General features: G+C 44.5%; 1 protein-coding gene across 6 annotated transcripts in view; it reads left to right on the top strand.

Annotated features, from left to right (window-relative positions):
* ABCC11 (ATP binding cassette subfamily C member 11) overlaps positions 1–20,364 on the top strand; it is an 82,998-nt gene that overhangs the window by 24,711 nt on the left and 37,923 nt on the right. For 4 of the 6 annotated variants that reach the window (XM_020879788.2, XM_020879719.2, XM_020879566.2 and 1 more), the window contains 8 exons: positions 3,838–4,011; positions 5,008–5,155; positions 5,307–5,455; positions 8,774–8,881; positions 13,442–13,702; positions 15,728–15,799; positions 18,106–18,230; positions 20,136–20,208. In XM_020879788.2, coding sequence (XP_020735447.2) covers positions 3,838–4,011; positions 5,008–5,155; positions 5,307–5,455; positions 8,774–8,881; positions 13,442–13,702; positions 15,728–15,799; positions 18,106–18,230; positions 20,136–20,208 — 1,110 coding nt within the window. Of the gene's footprint in view, positions 1–3,837; positions 4,012–5,007; positions 5,156–5,306; positions 5,456–8,773; positions 8,882–12,408; positions 13,366–13,441; positions 13,703–15,727; positions 15,800–18,105; positions 18,231–20,135; positions 20,209–20,364 lie in introns of those variants that run through there. The other 2 variants (XM_020879637.2, XM_070451342.1) reach the window with 2 other exon arrangements.

The raw sequence follows: 20,364 nt of genomic DNA on the forward strand, positions 1-20,364 counted from the left end.
ACATCACTCCACCCCTCTCCCCCGCCCTTTCAAAATCTCATTTAATCTTCAAAGGCCTGGCTGAGATGGTCTGTCCTTCATGATAGTATCTCTAGACCCCATCTTTCTGACCCTACACCTCACCAAACCCAAGTCTGGTCTCTCCACTCAGATGAGCTCCCTTCAAAGACATGAACTATTTCAGATCCTCAACTCTGTCCCTCAAAAAGCCCAGCATCTGAATTACACAGGACAATCTCCAAAATACAGTCTGCTAAATGAACCATTGCCACCAAACAGATGCTTCATCTAACTCAAATACCAACAAGTGTAAGATATTTGTTGTTATCATTATTACTGTTCTACTTCACCATTTTACTCCTTCTCTGACCTTAGGCAGCTTGTTCAGCCTCTCTGGAGCTGTGGGATAGTAATAGGACCAACCTTGTAGAAGAGTTATCTTACAGGATTGAATGAGTTAATACATATAAAGCATGTAGAAGAGTGGCAGTGATTCATGTGTTCAGTTGTATCATTAATTTATTTTATGCCTTAATCATCAAAGCTACCCTGTCCTCCTGCATTTGACTGGAGTTAAAGGATCCACGGCAGCCCTTCTCCCTGTTCTCAGCAAAGTTATCACAGTAACTGTTAATGTCCTCTGAGCCAGATGTTTTCCCAAAGGTGTCACTAAGTTAGCTCAGTCGGTCCTCGGATGACCTCTTACCTGATAGCTTCTGTTATTGTTCCCTTTGTCATGGAGGTGGAAACTCAGGCCATGAAACGGTATGAAACTTGGACAAGGTCACACGATCGGTAAGCGGCAGAGCCTGGCTGCAGATTCCAGGCTCTGAACTCGAGCCGTCACCTGCCTTGCTAAGGAGATCTTCTGCATTCAGGCCAGTGCTGCTTCCTTTTCTGTTTGTCTGTTTTAAGCCCCACTATATGTGAAGTCCAACTTTCCCAACATCTTCACAGAAGCAGAAAATAAGATGACCCATTTGCAACTGAAGATGGAAGTAGTTGCTCATATGAGGATTTCTAGACAGTTGCTTCCATAAATTTTCTATTAAAATTAATTTTAAGAACACCTGGGTTGTGTCCATGTCCCGGCTATCGCAAAAGGTGCTGCTGCGAACACCGGGGTTACATGTGTCTTCTTCTCAGGACATATGCCCAGTAGTGGGGTTGCTGGGTCATATAGTAGATTTAGTCCTAGTTCTTAAAGGAATCTCCATACTGTTCTCCATTATGGCCATATCAGTTTACATTTCTGGCAGAAACTAACACAACACTGTAAAAACTTTAATTACAAAAGCAATAGAAAAAAAAGTTTTAAAAATTACACCTGAATACTTTCTCCTCAGGAAAGAAATCGAAAAAATAGTATAGATGACCCCCTACACCTGGTCACTCCTCCTATGCCTGAACTAACATCACCTTCCAACTTTTAAAAGTACATTTAGGTACACATGTGAATTACCCATAGAAAACATAACATATTTTGTGTGCATGTTTTTGCATAAATTGTACTGCATTTTACATAGTTCTGCAACTTGGTTTTACCAATAGAAAATGTAAGATATATATTTCTAGGTGAGATTTTTACATCAGCAGTACTACATCACTTACATCATTTTGTAGTTTTTTCTTCTCTCCTCGCCATGTCTTAAATTTCCACGTTGGCACATTTAGATCTTCTTCATTACTTTTCAGTGATGCTTACTCATAATTAAAGCACTTTCTCTTTTTCTTTATTTTTTAGTGTGATATAATTGATGTAGAACTTTGTATTCATACAAAATATACAGCATAATGGGCCTTCCCAGGTGGCATTAGTGGTAAAAAACCTGACTGCCAATGTAGGAGACATGAGAGAAATGGGTTTGATCCCTGCATCAGAAAGATCCCCGGGAAGAGGGCATGGCAACCCACTCCAGTATTCTTGCCTGGGGAATCCCATGAAGAGAGGAGCCTAGTGGGCTACAGTCCATAAGGTCGCAAAGAGTCGGACATGACTAAAGTGATTTAGCATGCACGCACGCACGCATACAGCATAATAATTTGATGTATGCATATATTGCAAAGTGATCACCATAATAAGTTTAGTTAACAACCAGCACCACACATAGTTACAGACTTTTCTTGTGATGAGGATTTTTAAGATCTGTTTTCTTAGCAGCTTCCAGGTATACAATACAGTTTTGTTAACTATAGTCACCATGCTGTACCTTACATTCCCAGGACTTATTTATCTTATAACTGGAAGCTTGTACCTTTTGATCACTTTTGTCCATTTCTATCACTGCCATATAGCCTTCTCAATGTGTGAAACTATTTTATATGTGCTACCTCATTCAGTTATCACATCAACACTATAAAGTAGGTTGTTATATTATTCCCGTTTTACTGATGAGGCAACAGAGGCACAGAGTGACTGAGTCACACATCTGTGGTCCCATAAATGACAAGCTGAGACATCAACACTGACAGTGTGCTCCAGGATCCAATATTAACTAATACTTCTTAAGTGAGTGCTTTGACCTTCCCCCACCAATGGACATTTAGGATGTTTCTGGGTTTGCTGCTATAGGCAGTGCTGTAATCAACATCCTTATATATGTGCTTCCTCCAGCATATTAGAGGGTTTCTCAACAGAGAAATTAAAGTGACAGTCATGGGGTTTGTATAATTATTAGCCTTTAAAAGATACTGTTAACTTGTCCTCCAAACAGGCTTGTACAAAGTCATGCTCACCCAACACTAAAAAATTTTAAAGGCTCAGCCTGGGGCACATTCTGGGCATTGGATGGAGATTGGGTTAAAATGAAAAGAAAATCACTTCTTAGGGATTCAGGTTGGTCATTCCAAAAGACATTAATGAATTGATTCCTTAAATATTTTGTGACTTGGAATGTCAGCTTTTTTACAATTCACTAGGCAGTATATGTTGGGGAGGGAGGGAGTGGGGAGAAGAGTCTATAGCAAGAAAGCGAAAGGAGAAGGAGAAAAAGACTCAACTCCTGCCAAAAAATGCATTAATTATTATTAGAATGAATGGAATAGAACAGAATAAAATACTAGAAGCAACTCTGTGGAATCTGGCTATTAGTAGTAGTAGCAATATTAGTAGTAGTAGCAATTCAATTCAGTTCAGTTCAGTTCAGTCGCTCAGTTGTGTCCAACTCTTTGTGACCCCATGAATCACAGCACGCCAGGCCTCCCTGTCCATCACCAACTCCTGGAGTTTACCCAAACTCATGTCCATTGAGTCGGTCCATCGGGTCCATCCAGCCATCTCATCCTCGGTCATCCCCTTCTCCTCCTGCCCCCAACCCCTCCCAGCATCAGGATCTTTTCCAGTGAGTCAACTCTTCACATGAGGTGGCCAAAGTGTTGGAGTTTCAGCTTCAGCATCAGTCCTTCCAGTGAACACTCAGGACTGATCTCCTTTAGGATGGACTGGTCGGATCTCCTTGCAGTCCAGTAATAGCAGTAGTAGTAGCTAATTAGTAGCAGTAGCAATAGAACAAAAATGTAACTTTCGTTGGACGCAGTCCACGTGTGCAGGTATGTATCTCATTGACAGTCTTAGAATAACCACCTAGAGTAGGTGTAATCATTGCAGCTTTACAGGTGGAGAAGCTGAGGCTCAGAGTGGCAAAGGAACCTGTTCAGGGTCACACAGCTAGTGACATGAGACTTGTGAACCTGGTGTGTGTCTCCACTCTACCACCCTGCCTCTCAAGCTTGCCTGCCCATAGAAGGCATGGCAAAGCCACCTGTCACATGTACATGCAGCCTCTTCCGGGAACTTGGAGGGGTGACACCTGTGTCCATGGGCTTATTGTCTTACAGGCCATTAGCTTCTTCACCAGCGACATAAACTACCTGTACGAGGGAGTGTACTATGGGCCCCTGGCCGTGCTCACCTGCTTACTGTTGACAAGCTGCAGCATCACCTCTTGCCTCATTCTCGGACCCACAGCACTCATTGCCACACTGTGCTATCTTCTGATTTTGCCGCTGCAGGTAATGTCTTTCTTTGCCACCCATTTGATGTTGGACATTCCCCAGAACTCCTAGGGCTCTGGAATTGGGGGTGCTTCTGAGTGGGAAGGCTGACTCTTGTTGACTGCTCATTCTATTGCAGGTGAGATTCAGTGTCAATTCCTACCTCAAATGGTTCTCTGGCCACCATGCTGGGGCCTCATAAATATCAATAAGAGGTGAATCTGATGGGTGAGGTCCACCTCATGGGTTTCTGTGAGCGATTATCTGCTTCATGGACTTTCCTCAGTAGCTATCCTCTGTGTAAGATTTTGGTTCCTTCTCTTTTACCCAGAATGTGCTGGTATAATAAAGTTGACAGCATAGAACATTGGCACAGTTTAATGGGGGAAGGGAAGCAAATTTGCTGCCAAAGATGCAGCTGAAAAAAAATGGGCAAAACAGGAAGTGACTCTTGAATTTGTGTGCTCTGAATTATTGAAATGGAGCGTTTTCCTTTGTCAGTTCAGGTACTCCAATCAAAAAGTGATTGTAGTCCTACTGCATTGCACAGGGAACCATATTCAATATCCCGTGACAAACCATAATGGAAAATTATTTATATATATATATATGTATGTATAACTGAGTCATTTTGCTGTACTGAGAAATTAATACAGCACTATAAATCAACTATACTTGAATAAAACTTTTTTAAAAAGGTGATGTAAGTGGTAGAAGTTTTTGGGTTCCCAGAGGCAGTGGAGTCATGTTTCTGTTTAGTTAGCCAAACCCTAAGCCAAGAGAACCCAGGAGAGAAAGCTCCCCAGGATGTGTGAGGCAGGTGTCTTGAGGCATGATGGCACAGAGAGGCTTCCAAACCTTCAGCGGGGGCCAGGAACCAGGAGTGCAGGATTAGACCCAGGGATTCAGTCCACCTGCAGAGCTGACTTGGGAAGTACTCTCGGTTGCCACACTAATGCCAGACTGCACTTTCCTGCCCCTATAAAAGATGCTCTTGCTGCATCCTCACTGCAGATATTCCTGACCAGAAAGCTTGTGGAGTCCCAGAATCATACATCAGAGATCAGTGACCAGCGCATCCGCGTGACCAGTGAAGTTCTCACCAGCATTAAGTTGATTAAAATGTACTCCTGGGAGAAGCCATTTACAAAAGTTATTAAAGGTACAGGATACCTGGCTTTCTGCTCTGAGCCTGGGATGTCATGGTGGACTGAGTCTTTCACTTTCTGGGGATTCTTTCATGTTCTGGGGCTTGATCTAGGCTCCTGGGAGAATGTTCTGGTGATTCATTTCAGACTTTTTGAATTTTCCAGATCTCAGAAAAAAGGAAACAAAGCTCTTGCAGAAGTGTGGGTTTATGCAGAGCCTGAGCACAATCATCTTGTTCCTAGCCCCCTCCTTATCTATGGTATTGCTGTTCCTCTCCCACACAGGCTTACGATTGAAACTCACAACTTCAGTAGTAAGTGCTGGGGTACTTTGTTTGCTCCCTCATATTGATAGGGAGTTTTCTCATGTGTCCTTTTCCAGTCCATGCCCCCTGAAAGATCTAGAGGTTTTGTAAATGAATAATATAAATGAATCTTGATTTTCCAGACTGTTAGGGTCTTGAGCATTCTTCCATTTTAGTCCATACGTGGAGCTGATATCCCCTGCATAGCAGCTGTGGGGGCAGGGGTGGGGTGGGGAATGGCCATCATCTGGGGGTACAGTGGAGGTGAAATGTGTAGTTAAAACCCAGATGATGCTGAGGTTGAAAATCCTGAAGCGGGGAGCTCCTGTGATCTCAAGATAGGGCCCTGAAAATGCATTTTAAATGCAGAGGTCTGGCTTCTTCTGTCTTTTCTTTTGTGGTCTGACGCTGGTCTTGGGGAACAGCAGCTGCCTTTCAAGGTTAGGAATTTGATTATTTGAGAATAAGACAGAGGGCTGCTTTAGAGGCTTCCCAGGTGCTCAGTGGTAAAGAATCCATGGGTTTGATCCCTGGGTTGGGAGGATCCCCTGGAGAAAGACATGGCAACCCACTCTAGTATTCTTGCCTGGAGAGTCACATGGACAGAGGAGCCTGGCAGGCTACAGTCCATGGGATCGCAAAGAATCGGACATGACTTTGTGACTAAACAACAACGACAAAGCAGCTCTTAGAGAGGTTAGAATCCAACCAGAAAGCCCAGGAGATTGCACCTGACATAAGAGAGGTAGCATTTGACAGTCTGTAGCCAAGGGCTTGTTGGTGCTCCAGACGGCAGTCACCTCTGCTAGCCCGGCACACACCAAGGAACACCCCAGCGAGTCATTGGGTGGCAGGAAGACTGTGTAAGGAGAATGCTCAGTGGAACTTTAAGGTCACACTGCACTTATACCACCCCAGGTTAGACCAAAGGTTAGACTGAAGCTCTGTTGGAGTTGAGGTTAATCTGTACCAAGAAGAGGGTAGAGATGGGGCATGAGCTGCATGAATTGGAAGGTTCCCAGGGTACCTCCAGGAGGTCATTCTCTGGGATCCTGAGAACAAAGGGTGGTCTGCTACAGTCAGGAAAAGTCTACTGACAGGGTGGGGTGAGGCATGGATGAAGCTTGATGCTTAGGGAGTTGTGTTTTTTTCCTAAATTTTTATTGGATTGTAGCTCATTTACAATGTTGTGTTAGCAAAGTGAATCAGATATATCAATTCTTTTTCAGATTGTTTCCCTATGTAGCTCATTACAGAATATTGAATAGAGTTCCCTGTGCTATATAGTTGGTCCTTGTTAGTTATCTATTTTATATATAATAGTGTGTACATGTTAATCCCAACTTCCTAATTTATCTCTTCCTCCCACGTTTCCCCTTTGAAAACCATAAGTTTAATTTTGAGATCAGTGAGTCTGTTTCTGTTTTGTGAATAAGTACATCTGTATCATTTTAAATTAGATTCCACATATAAATGATGTCATATGCTGTTTGTCTTCCTCTGTCTGACTTACTTCACTTAGTATGGTAATCTTTAGATTCATTCATGTTTCTGCTAATGGCCTTATTTCATTCTGTTGTATGACTGAATCATATTCCATTGAATGTATGTACCGCATCTTCTTTATTCCTCTGTCATTGGACATTTGGGTTCCTTCCATGTCTTGGCTATTGTGAATAGAGCTTCCATGAACATTGTGGTCTATATATCTTTTCAAATTATGGTTTTCTCTGAATATACGCCCAAGAGTAAGATTGCTGGGTAATACGGTAGTTATATATATGTGTGTGTGTATTTAAGAGACCTCCACATTGTTTTCCATAATGGCTGTACCAATTTACATTCCCACCAACAGTGTAGGAGGATTCCCTTTTCTCTACATCCTCTCAGTATTATTATTTATAGATTTTGATTTATTTGTTTTTAATTGAAGGATAATTGCTTTACAATATTACGTTTGTTTCTACCAAACATCAACATGAATCAGCCATAGGTTTATCCATGTCCCTTCTCACTTGAACATCCCTCCAACATCCCTCCCTATCCCACCCCTCTAGGTTGTTACAGAGTCCCAGTTTGAGTTCCCTGAGCCATACAACAAATTTTCATTGGCTATCTATTTTGCATTTGGTAATGTATGTTTCCATGTTACTCTCCATACCTCCCACCCTCTCCTTCTTCCCTCTCCATCTGTCTATAAGTCTGTTCTCATTGTATCTCTACTGTTGCTCTGCAAATAGGTTCATCAGTACCATCTTTCTAGATTCCATATATATGTATTAGTATACCATAACTGTTTTTCTCTTTCTGACTCACTTCACTCTGTATACTAGGTTCTAGGTTCATTCACCTCATTAGGACTGACTCTCAAATGTGTTCTTTTTTATGGCTAAGTAACATTGCATTGTAAATATGGACCACAGCTTCTTTATCCATTCATCTGTTCATGGACATCTAGGTTGCTTCCATGTCCTAGCTATTATAAATAGAGCTGCAATGAACATTGGGTTACATATGTCTTTTTCAATTTTGGTTTCCTCAGGGTATGTGCCTAGTAGTAGGATTGCTGGGTCATATGGTAGTTTTATTCTTAGTTGTTTTTTTTTTTTTTAAGGCATCTCCATGCTTTTCTCCATAGTGGCTGTATAAATTTTCTTTCCAACCAACACTGCAAGAGGGTTCCCTCTTCTCCACACCCTCTCCAGCATTTATTGTTTGTAGATTTTTTGATTATGGCCATTGTGACCAGTGTGAGGTGATACCCCATTGTAGTTTTGATGTGCATTTCTCTAATAATTAATGGTGTTGAACATCTTTTCATTTTTTTTTTTTTTGTCATCTATCTGTGTTCTTTGGAGAAATGTCTGTTTAGATCTTCTGCCTATTTTTTGATTTTTTTTCTTTTATTGAGCTGCATGAGCTGTTTGTATATTTTGGAGATTAATCCCTTTTAACAACAGTAATAGTTCAAAGCTATGTCACTGGTAGCTGTCTGGGTAATTTTTCAGTGCTTCCCAACTATTCCTGTACCACCGTTAGGATTTGGGGCATTTTGCCAATGGGGAAACTGTGGTGAGAGTGACCTGTCTGAGTTAAGGAATTACCCAGTAGCTAAGCTATAAGTGCTGCCAGGCCTTCACTCAGTGACTTTAAGATGAATGCTCTTTCCCACTTTTCCTCGTCTTCCCGAAATACCACATGAAGGACCTGCTTGCTGGAAGCTGCAGGTCTGGCTTTGCAGCTTGAGGCTCTGGGATGGGGTCTTCCTTGGGATGGGGAAGCAGGACAGTATTGAGACACTCACCACCTCCTCTCTGCCTCATCCAGGCCTTCACCACTGTGGCCACCTTGAATCCCTTGAGGCTGTCAGTGTTCTTAGCACCCTTCGCCGTCAAAGGCCTCACAAACTCCAGGTCTGCTGCGGACAGGTTCAAGGTGAGTGGTCAGAGGTCTGACCATCCAACCCTTTACTCCATGTTCTCGTTTGCCTTCAGCCCTATGACGTTCCTCCTGAGTGTGACCCCAGGCCAGGCAGAGTCCAGCCTAGATGGAGAGGGACCATCTAACTCAGTGACCGCCTATGCCTGGGCTGGTGTGGGGCTGGGAAGACAGATGAGTCAGGCTAGTTCCCAGGCCCCAGGGACATTCTAGGACACAGATCCAAACCACATCTCAGACAGGTGACCTGCAGACCCTGCTCAGGTGTGGGTAGAGTTACCGTGATGGTTTAGGTTTTTTAAAAATTATATCTGTTGCTGGCATTTAAAAAACTGGAAATTATATATTAAAAACTCAGATTTCTGGATATTCTTGAATAATCAGAAGATCTGGCAATAGTGGACCCACATTATTCTGTGGCCACAGCAGCTCTAGCTGAGGTGATAGCTGCCCCTCATTTAGTCAGGGAATTCAGGTGGAGTTTGCAGCCTCCACCATGCCATAGCATACCTCCAGGCCTGGGCCTTACTTTCCATCCATCATCTCGGCAATGGTTCACTTCTTTACATTTCTGGTCGTGTTCCTATAGGCATCGAAGAAAAACTCTAAACCAATTTCTAAAACATTTTATAGTCCTCTCTCTTAAATGTATGCAGTCCCCAATCTATATCATCCATTCACTCATACATTTATTAAAAAAAAATTGCCAAGAAGTTTCCTGGCAGTCCAATGGTTAAGACTCTACACTTTCACTGCTGTTGCTCTGATTCAATCCCTGGCAGGGAACTTAGATCCTACAAGTTACACAACGTGGCTTAAAAGAAAAAAGAAAAAAAAAAATTAATGAACACTAGGCAAGGAGAACACCACAGTGAGGACAACCAGTATGGTTCCTGCTCTCAGAGGGTTATAATTGTTACCGAGTCTAGGCTCACTCCACTCACCACACGACAGGTCAATTAATCAAGACACGAGGTGTTGAGGCAAGGAATACAACTTTGTTTGGAAAGTTGGCAGACTGAGAAGATGTCAGAATAATGTCTCAAAATAACCATCCTGTTGGGGTGTGGATGCCAGGTTCTTTTATAGAACAGAGATAGAGGAGGTGAGGAAGTAAAAATGACTGTTGGTTTTACAAATATCTCCTGGCATGGCTAGACTTGGGGAGGAGATGTGTTAATTTTTTCCTTCCTGTAGCCATCCACAAGTGGACGGGGTCCTGAACAAAGGCATTCTGGTTTAACATTCAAGCAGAAGGGCAGGGTTCCCTGAGGCAGGCCATTATGTACAAGCAGTATCCTTTTAGTGGATAAAAGCAAGGTGAAGTGAAAGGTTAAAGTGAAAAAAGCAGATCCAATATGGAGTCAGGTCTTTTCTGTAGTGTAATCTGGTATTGAAAACAGGTGATGTACAAGTGAATTAACCATCAGAGAAGATAACATTAGCTCACGTGAAGGGCTGTGGTGCTAATAAAGCAGAGTGATGTTCTGGAGTGCATGCTGGGGAAGGCTGGGGCCACGGTGGTCAGGGACCACTCTCTCCCAAGGAGAGGTTTGAGTTGAGTGATAATGACGAAGCAGAGAGGACAGCAAGTACAAAAGCCCTGAGGCTGGAATGGACTTGGTTTGTTCGAGTGACACCAGTTCTTGACTTATCAACAGCCTCAGGAGCTCCCTAACTTCTCAGCTTCAGTTGCTGGGGCCTCTGCTGCTTCCTCTTCCCCTCTGGAGGAGTTCTCCTGCCCTAGTTCTTCTGCCCTTCCCTTCCATGCCTGTTTCCACCTGCAGGAGATGAGGAGGCTACAGCCCGGGCTCAGGAAGGTGGGTAGGGATGCTGGCAGCAGGATGACCAAGGAGACAGCTACAGGGCAGGGAAGGGGGTGGGATGGATGCAGGAGGAGAGGAGGAGGCTGGAAGGGGAGGGTCAGGGCAAAGCTACGGTTTTTCCAGTAGCCATGTACGAATGTGAGAACTGGACACAAAGGAGGCTGAGCACTGAAGAATTGATGCTTTCAAACTGTGGTGCTGGAGAAGACTCTTGAGAATCCCTTGGACTACAAGGAGATCAAACCAGTGAATCCTAAAGGAAATCAACCCTGAATATTCATTAGAAGGACTGATGCTGAAGCTGAAACTCCAGTACTTTATCTACCTGATGCCAAGAGCCAGCTCATTGGCAAAGACTATGATGCTGGGAAGGACTGAGGGCAGGAGGAGAAGGGGACAACAGGGTTAGGGTTAGGGTTGAGACAGTTGGATGGCATCACTGACTCAATGAACATGAGTTTGAGCGAATTCCAGGAGATAGTGAATGACAGGGAAGCCTGGCATGCTGCAGTCCACGGGGTCGCAAAGAGTTAGACACGACTTAGCAACTAAACACCAGCAAGAGGGCAAAGATCTCCCTGGGCTGTACTTCCTCAAGGCCTCAAGGGGCTGGGGCTGTTATGCTGGACAGATACTAACCCTCCGAGTCCCTTCACTTCCAGACCTCTTTTCAGTCACCTGTGTTTTCCATCTGATGCATAGGCGTTTGTCTTTGAGATCCTCAGGCTGCAAAGGGCAGGAGAGATCTCTAAGGCCAGATTGTTTCCTTCTCCTCTGTTCCCCTCGGGGCTGTACTGAGGAGTCACCTTGGGGGTGGGGCAGGGAGAAGAAAGCTGCAGGCCCTCAGGAAGGCTGCCTCCATGCAGTGGCCACGGGTAGGAGGCCAGCTGGCTGCTGGGTACTGGCCAGGCTGCACCCTGGGGCTCCAGACAAGGCCCCACGGTGGGCAGCACTCCAGACCACATTTTCCTTTGCACTGGTTATTAAAAAAAAAAAAAAAGAGTGAAAAGTCACTGAATGGCATCATTAAAGTTACAGATTGAGAATTTGCTTAGAGCATTTGGGGGTCACCCCAGAACCCAGTTTGTTGGTGTCGATTTATGTCCAGATGCATGCTTGTTACACTGATATACTAAGGCAGTGTGCTCCTTTTTTGTTTTGTTTTTTTAAGCAAGGGAATGAAAACCACAAATCTGGGGACAGTGGTTGCCCAAGGGGAGGGCTTGGAAAGAGGGGGTTGCTTTGTCTCACCAAGAGGGGGATGAGATGGGGAAGGACGCCACTGATCGGTAAAAGTCATGGCTCCTGGGTCCGCTGGTGGGCTCACAGATATTCAGTATGTTATTAAAAAATTGCTAAACAAGTAAATGCCCAACTAGCTAAATGAAATAAAGTGGGCCATGCAGTTCCTGCTGATGACTATATGCCTTGACCGAAATATTATAGTTAATTCATTTCAATGTACCCGAGGTTCAATTTAAAAAAATAAACAAACTGCCTCTCTTTTTCTAAATTTTATTTTATGTTAGAGTATAGTTGATTTACAATGTTGTATTGGTTTCAGGGATACAGCAAAGTGATATATATATATATATATATATATATATATATATATATATATACACACACATATATATACACACATTCTTTTTCAAATTATTTTTTTGTATAGGTTATTACAGAATATTGAGTGGAGTTCCCTGTGCTATACAATAGGTCCTTGTTGATTATCTATTTTAAATAGAGTAGTATGTATGTGTTAATTCCAAACTCCTAATTTATCCCTCCCTCTACCTTTCTCCTTTGGTGACGATACATTTGTTTTCCAAGTCTGTGAGTCTGTTTCTGTTTTGTAAATAAAATTCATTTGTATCTTTTTTTTTTTAGATTCTGGATTTACTTCACTTAGTATGATAATCTCTAGGTCCATCCATATTGCTACATGTGGCATTATTTCTTTTATTCTCCTGAAAATAGCTTTTTGTTGTGTTTTTGTGAAATGCTATATACTCATTGCAAAGGTTCAGACAAGGCAAAAAGATACAGAGAATAAAGATCACTCAGCATTTACTACCAAGAGATAAAATCAATTGTCCAAAATGTCCACAAGTGTCTTTCTAGATCTCTTTCTGAGTATGTCCCGGTGGAGAAATGCAAATATAATTTGATCAGTGAGATCATACTTCCAACCACCTTCTTTTGGTGCTAGAACTTTTGTAGTTCAACTCTTATTTCTTACAGACAGTGAGATGGAGGTGTGGAGAAAAGTGACCTGCCAATACATTTTGAAATATATGACCCAAACAGCATTTTGCGCAGAGTCATGCCTGGACATACCTTTTTACTTTTAATACTTAGAAATGAAAGTTAATGAGAAAAACCACACATCAGTATTATGTTTCAACAGCTCTTACCACTTAAGACAAGGCTAATGTAGGTTATGCCACTAGTTAATGTAAATTAAAATGGAAAAGAACTCATAGTACAGGAAGGATACAGATGTGAAAGAACGGTCCAGTAGTCTGAGACTTGGAAAACCCTGATGTGGAATTTTCACCAGCAAAAACTAGCCTCTTCTAATTGATGGTGGTTCTTCAGACTTCTTGGTTTATTAAAAGTTCATAAATCAGACCAGTTGGCAAGCCAGTAAAACAGGTACGTGTTCCCACTGGACTAAAGAACTAAATTCCTCCCCACTTCCTTTCCTTGTTTTTTTTTTTTTCTGGTACAGAAATTCTTCCTCCAAGAGAGCCCTGTCATGTATGTTAAGGCATTGGAAGACCCCAGCAAGCCAGTGGTTTTAGAGGAGGCCACATTGTCTTGGAGAAAGATTTGCCCTGGGATCGTCCATGGAGCCTTGGAGCTGGAGAAGAACAGATACACTCCCGAGGGCATGACCAGAGCTCAGCCACCTCCGGGTGGCCTTGGGCCAGAGGACCAAGGGGATACCCGGGGCCCAGAGTTGCACAAGATAAACCTGGTGGTGTCAAAGGTAGCCTCCTCTGGTCCATGCAGGCAGGCTGATGGCCTGACTTTTAGGGCCTAAGACTGGGAGACTGGCCTCACGCACCACCATTTCCTTGGCTAAAAACTGCCTTCTCCAAGATCTCCCTTTAAAATAGAAAATTTCCATAGAAATACAAAGAGATGAGAGAAAATTTCCATGGAGGACAAATAGGAAGTCTTTTATACTTAAGTGTAAATCAGATGATCATCTAAACTGTTTTGTAATAGCATGACCTAGAATAGCAAGCTGTATGTTCACTGGTCTTTGGAGGGACCAAGGATAAAGGAAGAAGGCTAAACTAACGTTTATTAAATTCCTAGTGTGTGCCAAGCACTGTGCTATATCTTTCAATTTGGTTATTCTGTGAACTGACATCACTTGGCTTCTTCTCTGACTAATATTTGCAACAGCTGGCTTCTCTGCTCTGTCCAAATCTCTTCTCTATTATCTCATATCTGTTAAAGTATAATAGATATTAATATCTAATAATCATATAGATATAGAATATAGACATTGATCTATATCTATTGATAGATATATCTAAAATAGATACAAATATCTAATAGTAATCAATATTGACATCTAGTAATAATAAACATTAATATCTAATATTAGTGTTATATTTATATTTTCCCCCTTGGTGGTCACCTGCAGTCCCACGGCTCTAGGTTCCACCTCTATGGTGTTATTATCTCTAGCCTTGTAGTTTCCTCTGAGTTTCAGACTTAACTCTCTGTTTATTACCTCCTGTTCAATGCCTAGCAGATATTTAAAACAAACAAGACCAAAAAAGAACTTGGTTTTCACCCTCTCTGACCCATTTTCCAGGTCTTCTCCATCTCTGGAGGTGGCATCACCATCTTTCCAGTGGTTAAGGTCCTAGAAATCAAACTTGATTCCTTTCCTTTCCTCCCACCCATCCAGTCTCCATCAGCGAGGCCTGGAAGCTCTCCATCAGCATCTTTCCTGGACCAGACTCATCTCACCACAGCCCCCTCCACGGCCCTCACCGCAGCCACCAGCATGCCATGCGCAGCTCCTCTAAGATCCTCAGTAGCCTCTCTGCTTCCGCTTTTGCCCTCTTACAGTCCATCTCACATGGTGGACAGAGGGAGCCTTCTAAAACAAACCAATTCAAGCCAGTCTTCCGGTTAAGTCCTTCAGTGACTTTCCACTGCACTTAGGAGAGAGTCCAGGTTTCTCCGAGCACCTGCCCACGTTGCCAACCTTTTCTCTCATTCGTTCCCTCCACAGCAGCCCTCTCGCCGCTTTTTGTCAGTCGCCTTGTTCCCGTCTCAGGACCTTTGCCCCTCATGTTCCCATGGTGTGAAACCTTCAGATCTTCTCTCTCGCTCCTTCTTGTCATTCAGGTCTCAGCTGCAATGACACATGCTCTTATGACGCCTTCCCTGGCCAGCCCATCTAACACTGCTTTAACCTCCAGCTGTCCTGGTAGCCAATTTATTTAATTTATACCACTTACCACCATCTGTTTTCTTTGTTTTGTTATTTATTTCATGGTTGTTCTCTTCCCACTAGTTGTAAACTTAATGAGAGTTCTTTTCTTCATTGCTTGGTACACAGAAGAAACGCACATGACTATTCGATGGATGAATGAATGAATGAATGAAGGGATATATGCCAAACTGGCTTTGTTATCCCCATTTTACAGATGAGGAAACTGAGGCATAGAGAGTCTAAGTGACTTGCCCAGGATCATAGAGTGGAATAGATGTAGATCTGGAGTTTGGGTTTCATGCCTGACAGGACCATCTATGCATACTTCCTTTCTGCCACCCTCATGCAATTTCCTTCCTCTGAGGTTGCCCCATCCCACCTGTGTACACTGACCTCTCAGCTTGTCTTGAGCTTTGTCTGAGGGGCCTTGGGGTGCGTGTAGCTGTTTTCTGTTTGTCATTTTGCATAAAAGACAATAGATCTGTCCTGGGCAAGTCACCTGTCCCAACGCCTGTCTGTCCTCACGCCTGTCTGTCCTCTTTGGCTTTGCAGGGCACCATGCTAGGGGTCTGCGGCAACATGGGAAGTGGCAAGAGTAGCCTGCTGTCAGCCATCCTGGGGCAGGTGAGTGTCTTGTGGCCCATGCATGCACCCCCACCCCACTGAGGGCCAGGAACTCCCAGGTTCCAGTTCCCCCAGCAAGTCACACCACCACTTCTTTCCCACAAAGGGGTCTAAGCCAATAGAATTTTTACAAATTCAAAACAGTTGAGCATGTGCTGTGGGGGAGGTGCGTTATGAATGTGCTTCCATTTCACCTTCCAACTGGGAGAACCACTTCTTAGGACACCTGGAGAGCTATCCTCATCTGTTTTCTGTGCTTTCCCCACCCTTTGCTGTAATCAAGCAGCTACCAAGGTGATGATACAGGGCATCTCGATGCTTAACATGATAACACAAATCATCTCCTGAAGCCAAACTCGGAGTGGGACATGTGTCAGTAAGGAGACAGCATCAGGCCCTTGAAATCTGAACCATCTAATCGCATTGCCTTGGGACATTCTTGAGGTCTGCTTTATCTGCAGCTATGCAGGCATGTGACTCAGCCCACTTCTCCAGTTTCCAAGACCAGCCCCTTCCCCCTCCAGACATCGAGGTCATGTTGCACATCTCCTAGTGAACAACAAAAAACAGCCATGACACCTGGTGTGTGTCCATGGCCCCCTTACCACGGGGGATCTCTCCAGCCCTTCCACACTCAGCCTCAGCCTCACTGTGTCCTAGGGCTTCTCTCCTACCCCCTCCCAACTTTGTCCATTGTCCTCCTTCCTACATGATTGGGAGAACTAGCTGGTATCCCTCCTTCCTTAGCTTCTCCTCCTGAAAGCACATGGACAAACTCATCACCTCTTAGGAAAGTAGTCACCTTGTCAATAGCAATTCTTTCTTAATACATCCATCTAATGGCTCATTTTTTTGTGTGCAACACAGGTGATACAACTTTTTTTCCCAACTTCTTACAACTAAGGAGAAGAAAACGTCCATTTAAAAAAAAAATTCATTCATTCATTTATATATTTGACTGTGTTGTGTCTTAGTTACGGCACTAGGCGTCTTTGTTGCATTAAGTGGAATCTTTCATTGTGGCTCACAGATTCTCTAGTTATGGTGTGAGGGTTTAGTTGCTCTCACACATGTAGAATCTTGGTTCCCTGACCAGGGATCGAACCCACGTCCCTTGCATTGCAGGGGATTCTTAACCACTGGGCCACCAGGAAAGTCCCCACTTTTTTTTTTTTTTAATAAAAATAGTTTGAATGATACTTGAATGCCAGGCCCTCTGTTCAGAGCTTCCCATTTTCTCCCTTGGCCCCCAACCCAAAAACAACTCCACGACGAAGGCACAGACATTGAGGTCAGTTTACTGATGAGTAAATGAGGCTGAGAGAGGTGACTTGCCCACAGCTGCCAGAAGGTGAGGGATGCAGCCAGGGAGGACACCAGTCCAGCTGATGTCAGAGCTTAGCTTCTCATCACAGCTACATTTTCCGGCAGCTTCCATTCAGGGCCACCTTTCTACGTGGCCGGGGGCTTGTTGCTTCAAATGAACCAATCACTTAGCTTCCCATAAAGGAAAACAAAGAGATGTCATTTGAACATTTAGTTCTTATTAAAGCCTGTCTTCAATTCAGAAGTAGGAAGCACAGGATAAGAAGAGAAAGAAGCACAGGATCATGAGGTCCTCTGCTGGGGTCATGGGCAAGAGGGTTGTGGCCTTGATTCTTTTTAAATGTGTGCTTTTAAATCTACCCTGCAGAAAAGAAGGAAGAACACTACGGTAAAGATCCGTATACCCACCACTGAGATTCAGGAGTTGATAGCATTTGTATATTTGCCACATCTATGTAGAAACTTTGTAGAACCATTATTTGTTTATTTTTTGGTAGCCCTATTTTAAATTACAATGATTATGACACTTTCCCCACTAATGCTTCACCACGATGTCCAAAAAGTAAAGGCATTTCCTCATCTAACCATGATGACATTATCCCACCCACAAATCAGTAATAATTCTGTGATACTCAGGGATGGACAGAGGTGGCCTGGAGCTTTCCATCTAATAGCAAAGAGCAGGGAGGCACTGCTTGCTAGGGATTGGGGCTGGGTAAACAAGAGAAAAAAGTCTGAGTGACTTCAATGCGAACCTTGCCTTCAGTCACAGTAGGAGCAGATCTGGCTTTCCCCAACTACTGCCCACGCTCTCAGGGCCTTCACCAGTGGGCCTGGCAGGATCCTGTGAAGAGTTCGTTTACACAGGAGAGCCCCAGGCTCCTGGAGCTCAGTGGAGCCCTGGGCACTGTGGCTGCTGAGCTGAGGGGGATCTGTTCCCTGGCTGCCACGGTCCTGAGGCTGGACTCACTCCGCCACAGATGCACTTGCTGGAGGGTTCAGTGGGGGTGCACGGAAGCCTGGCCTATGTGCCCCAGCAGGCCTGGATCATCACGGGGAGTGTCCGGGAGAACATCCTCATGGGAAGCCAATATGACAAGGCCTGGTGAGCTTCTCTGAGGTGCAGGGCGGGGCGTGGGGGCGTGGGGCTGGTTGGGAGAGGGGCCTCTTGCTGCTAATAATGACTATGTGCTCACTTACATGCATCACTGTATTTCCTTCTCACTGGGAAGGAAAGATTCTCATCATATCCATTTTCTAGCAAATCGGCTGAGGCCCCCAAGAGACTGAATAATTTGCCCAAAGTTGTTGAGCTGCTAGGATATGGTAGAGTCAGAATCTGAACCCAGTTGCTTTCAGAAACTTCATGCTAAGTCGCTTCAGTCGTGTCCTACTCTGTGTGACCCTATGGACTGTAGCCCACCAGGCTCCTCTGTCCATGGGATTCTCCAGGCAAGAATACGAGTGGATTGCTGTGCCCTCTGCAGGGAGTCTTCTCAACCCAGGGATCAAACCCGTGTCTCACACCTCCTGCAATGGCAGGCGGGTCCTTTACCAAGTGCCCCCAGACTTAACTATTATGCTCCTTGGGCTCAAAATAACCCTCCCCTTCCAAAAGTGTTACTTTGAAACTTTGTTTGTGTTAATTAATTCCTGACCTAAGAAGGAAAAGTCAAAAGCTAAAACACGTGGGTGATGTGCACCAGTAGAGGAAGGAGTTTGGATTCCCAGTCAGGTGGGCCACCTACCTCGGCCCACACCCTCCTTGCCCTTTGCGGCCTCTCCCTCCGGAGTCCTGGGTGGATCTGCTTGAGACATGCGCTTGGAAATCATGAGCAAAGTCTGGTCAGTGGAGGAGCCAGGAAAACTGCTCTGATTGCTGCAGCTGTGCTTCCAACTCTGGTGGACTCTGGCCCCTTTTGACTCTTTGCCTGATTTTGCAATCTGCCTGTTGTAACCTTGCTGAAATGCACAGATATGTGGGTGTATAAACCAGCCATCTCCAGCCGGTTGTCCTGGGAGCTCCTCAACATCAGGTCCAATGCGCCCAGCCCCCACCCCACCTGCTTGTCCTCCCAAATTCCCAATTAGGCTAAATGGCATCACTGACCTGTGCACCCCGGGAGCACAGGTTGGCCCTGCCTCCTCTGAGAACCACCTCCTCCTTCCACATCTAATTGATCAGCAACCCTGGAAGACTCAACCTCCTAAATAGCTCTGGTATAATACTTCCCCTCTCCACCTCCACTGCCAGCTCTGGTCTATGACCTCCTGCTTGAATGGTGCCCACTGCCCCGCTCTTGGCTCCCTGTCTCCAGCCTTCTCCCATGCTGTTCAACTCCGTGCCCTGCCTCCAGGGCAGCCGTCCTAAAAGCCCAGTCTCATCCTGTCATTGCTCAGCTTTCAGACTGACCTGACTCATAGAGCAGTTTGTCAAAAATAAAAACACACTACCTTTTGACTCTGAAAATTCACCTCTAGATAGTTAATGCATATAGCGTCACCCATGAATGCTAAGATCCATGTACAAGAATGTTCATATCGAATTATTCAGGATAGCCAAAAACTAGCCACAATCCAAATGTCCAGCATTTGGTTAAACAGTGCATGGTGCTACCCTATACTGGATTACTGTAGTGCCATTAAAACAATATAAACCTATGTCTACTGCACATACGCATACATCACTAGATTATTTCTGAAAACATACAGAGGAAACTCTATTAGTGACTGATTCAGAGGAAAGCAGCCGAGGGTCAATGATGCGAGGGAGACTCACTCTTCACCTTTCCTTCTTTTTGTTCTGTTCAAACATTTACCAAGTGCCCCTGCTGGATTTAAATTTAAAAAAAAAGTGAAGGAAGGAAACAAAGCCTCCTGTGATTTACCATTAATTGCAGAATCAAGGCCCAGTTTTTCAGCTTGGAATGCAGGACCTTCCCTCCCAAACTCGAGAAGGCCGGAGGGCCTGCGGCCGGCCGCCTGTCCCTTAGCTCCCTGTCCTCCGCAGGTATCTCCAGGTGCTCCACTGCTGCTCCCTGAACCACGACCTGGAGATCCTGCCCTTCGGAGACATGACGGAGGTGAGCAGGAGCCGAGGGCACCCCAGCTCTGTTGTGATGCTGCCTTTGTCATGGTGTACTGGGGTCCCCAGCCTGCCTCCCTGGGCAGGTAGACGAGGGACCCCCGCTCTTCCTCCCCGAAGCCACCAAAGCCAGTCCTGCAGCCTCAGAGCCTTC

Source organism: Odocoileus virginianus, chromosome 20 (genome assembly GCF_023699985.2).
Source record: "Odocoileus virginianus isolate 20LAN1187 ecotype Illinois chromosome 20, Ovbor_1.2, whole genome shotgun sequence".
NCBI lineage: Eukaryota > Metazoa > Chordata > Mammalia > Artiodactyla > Cervidae > Odocoileus > Odocoileus virginianus.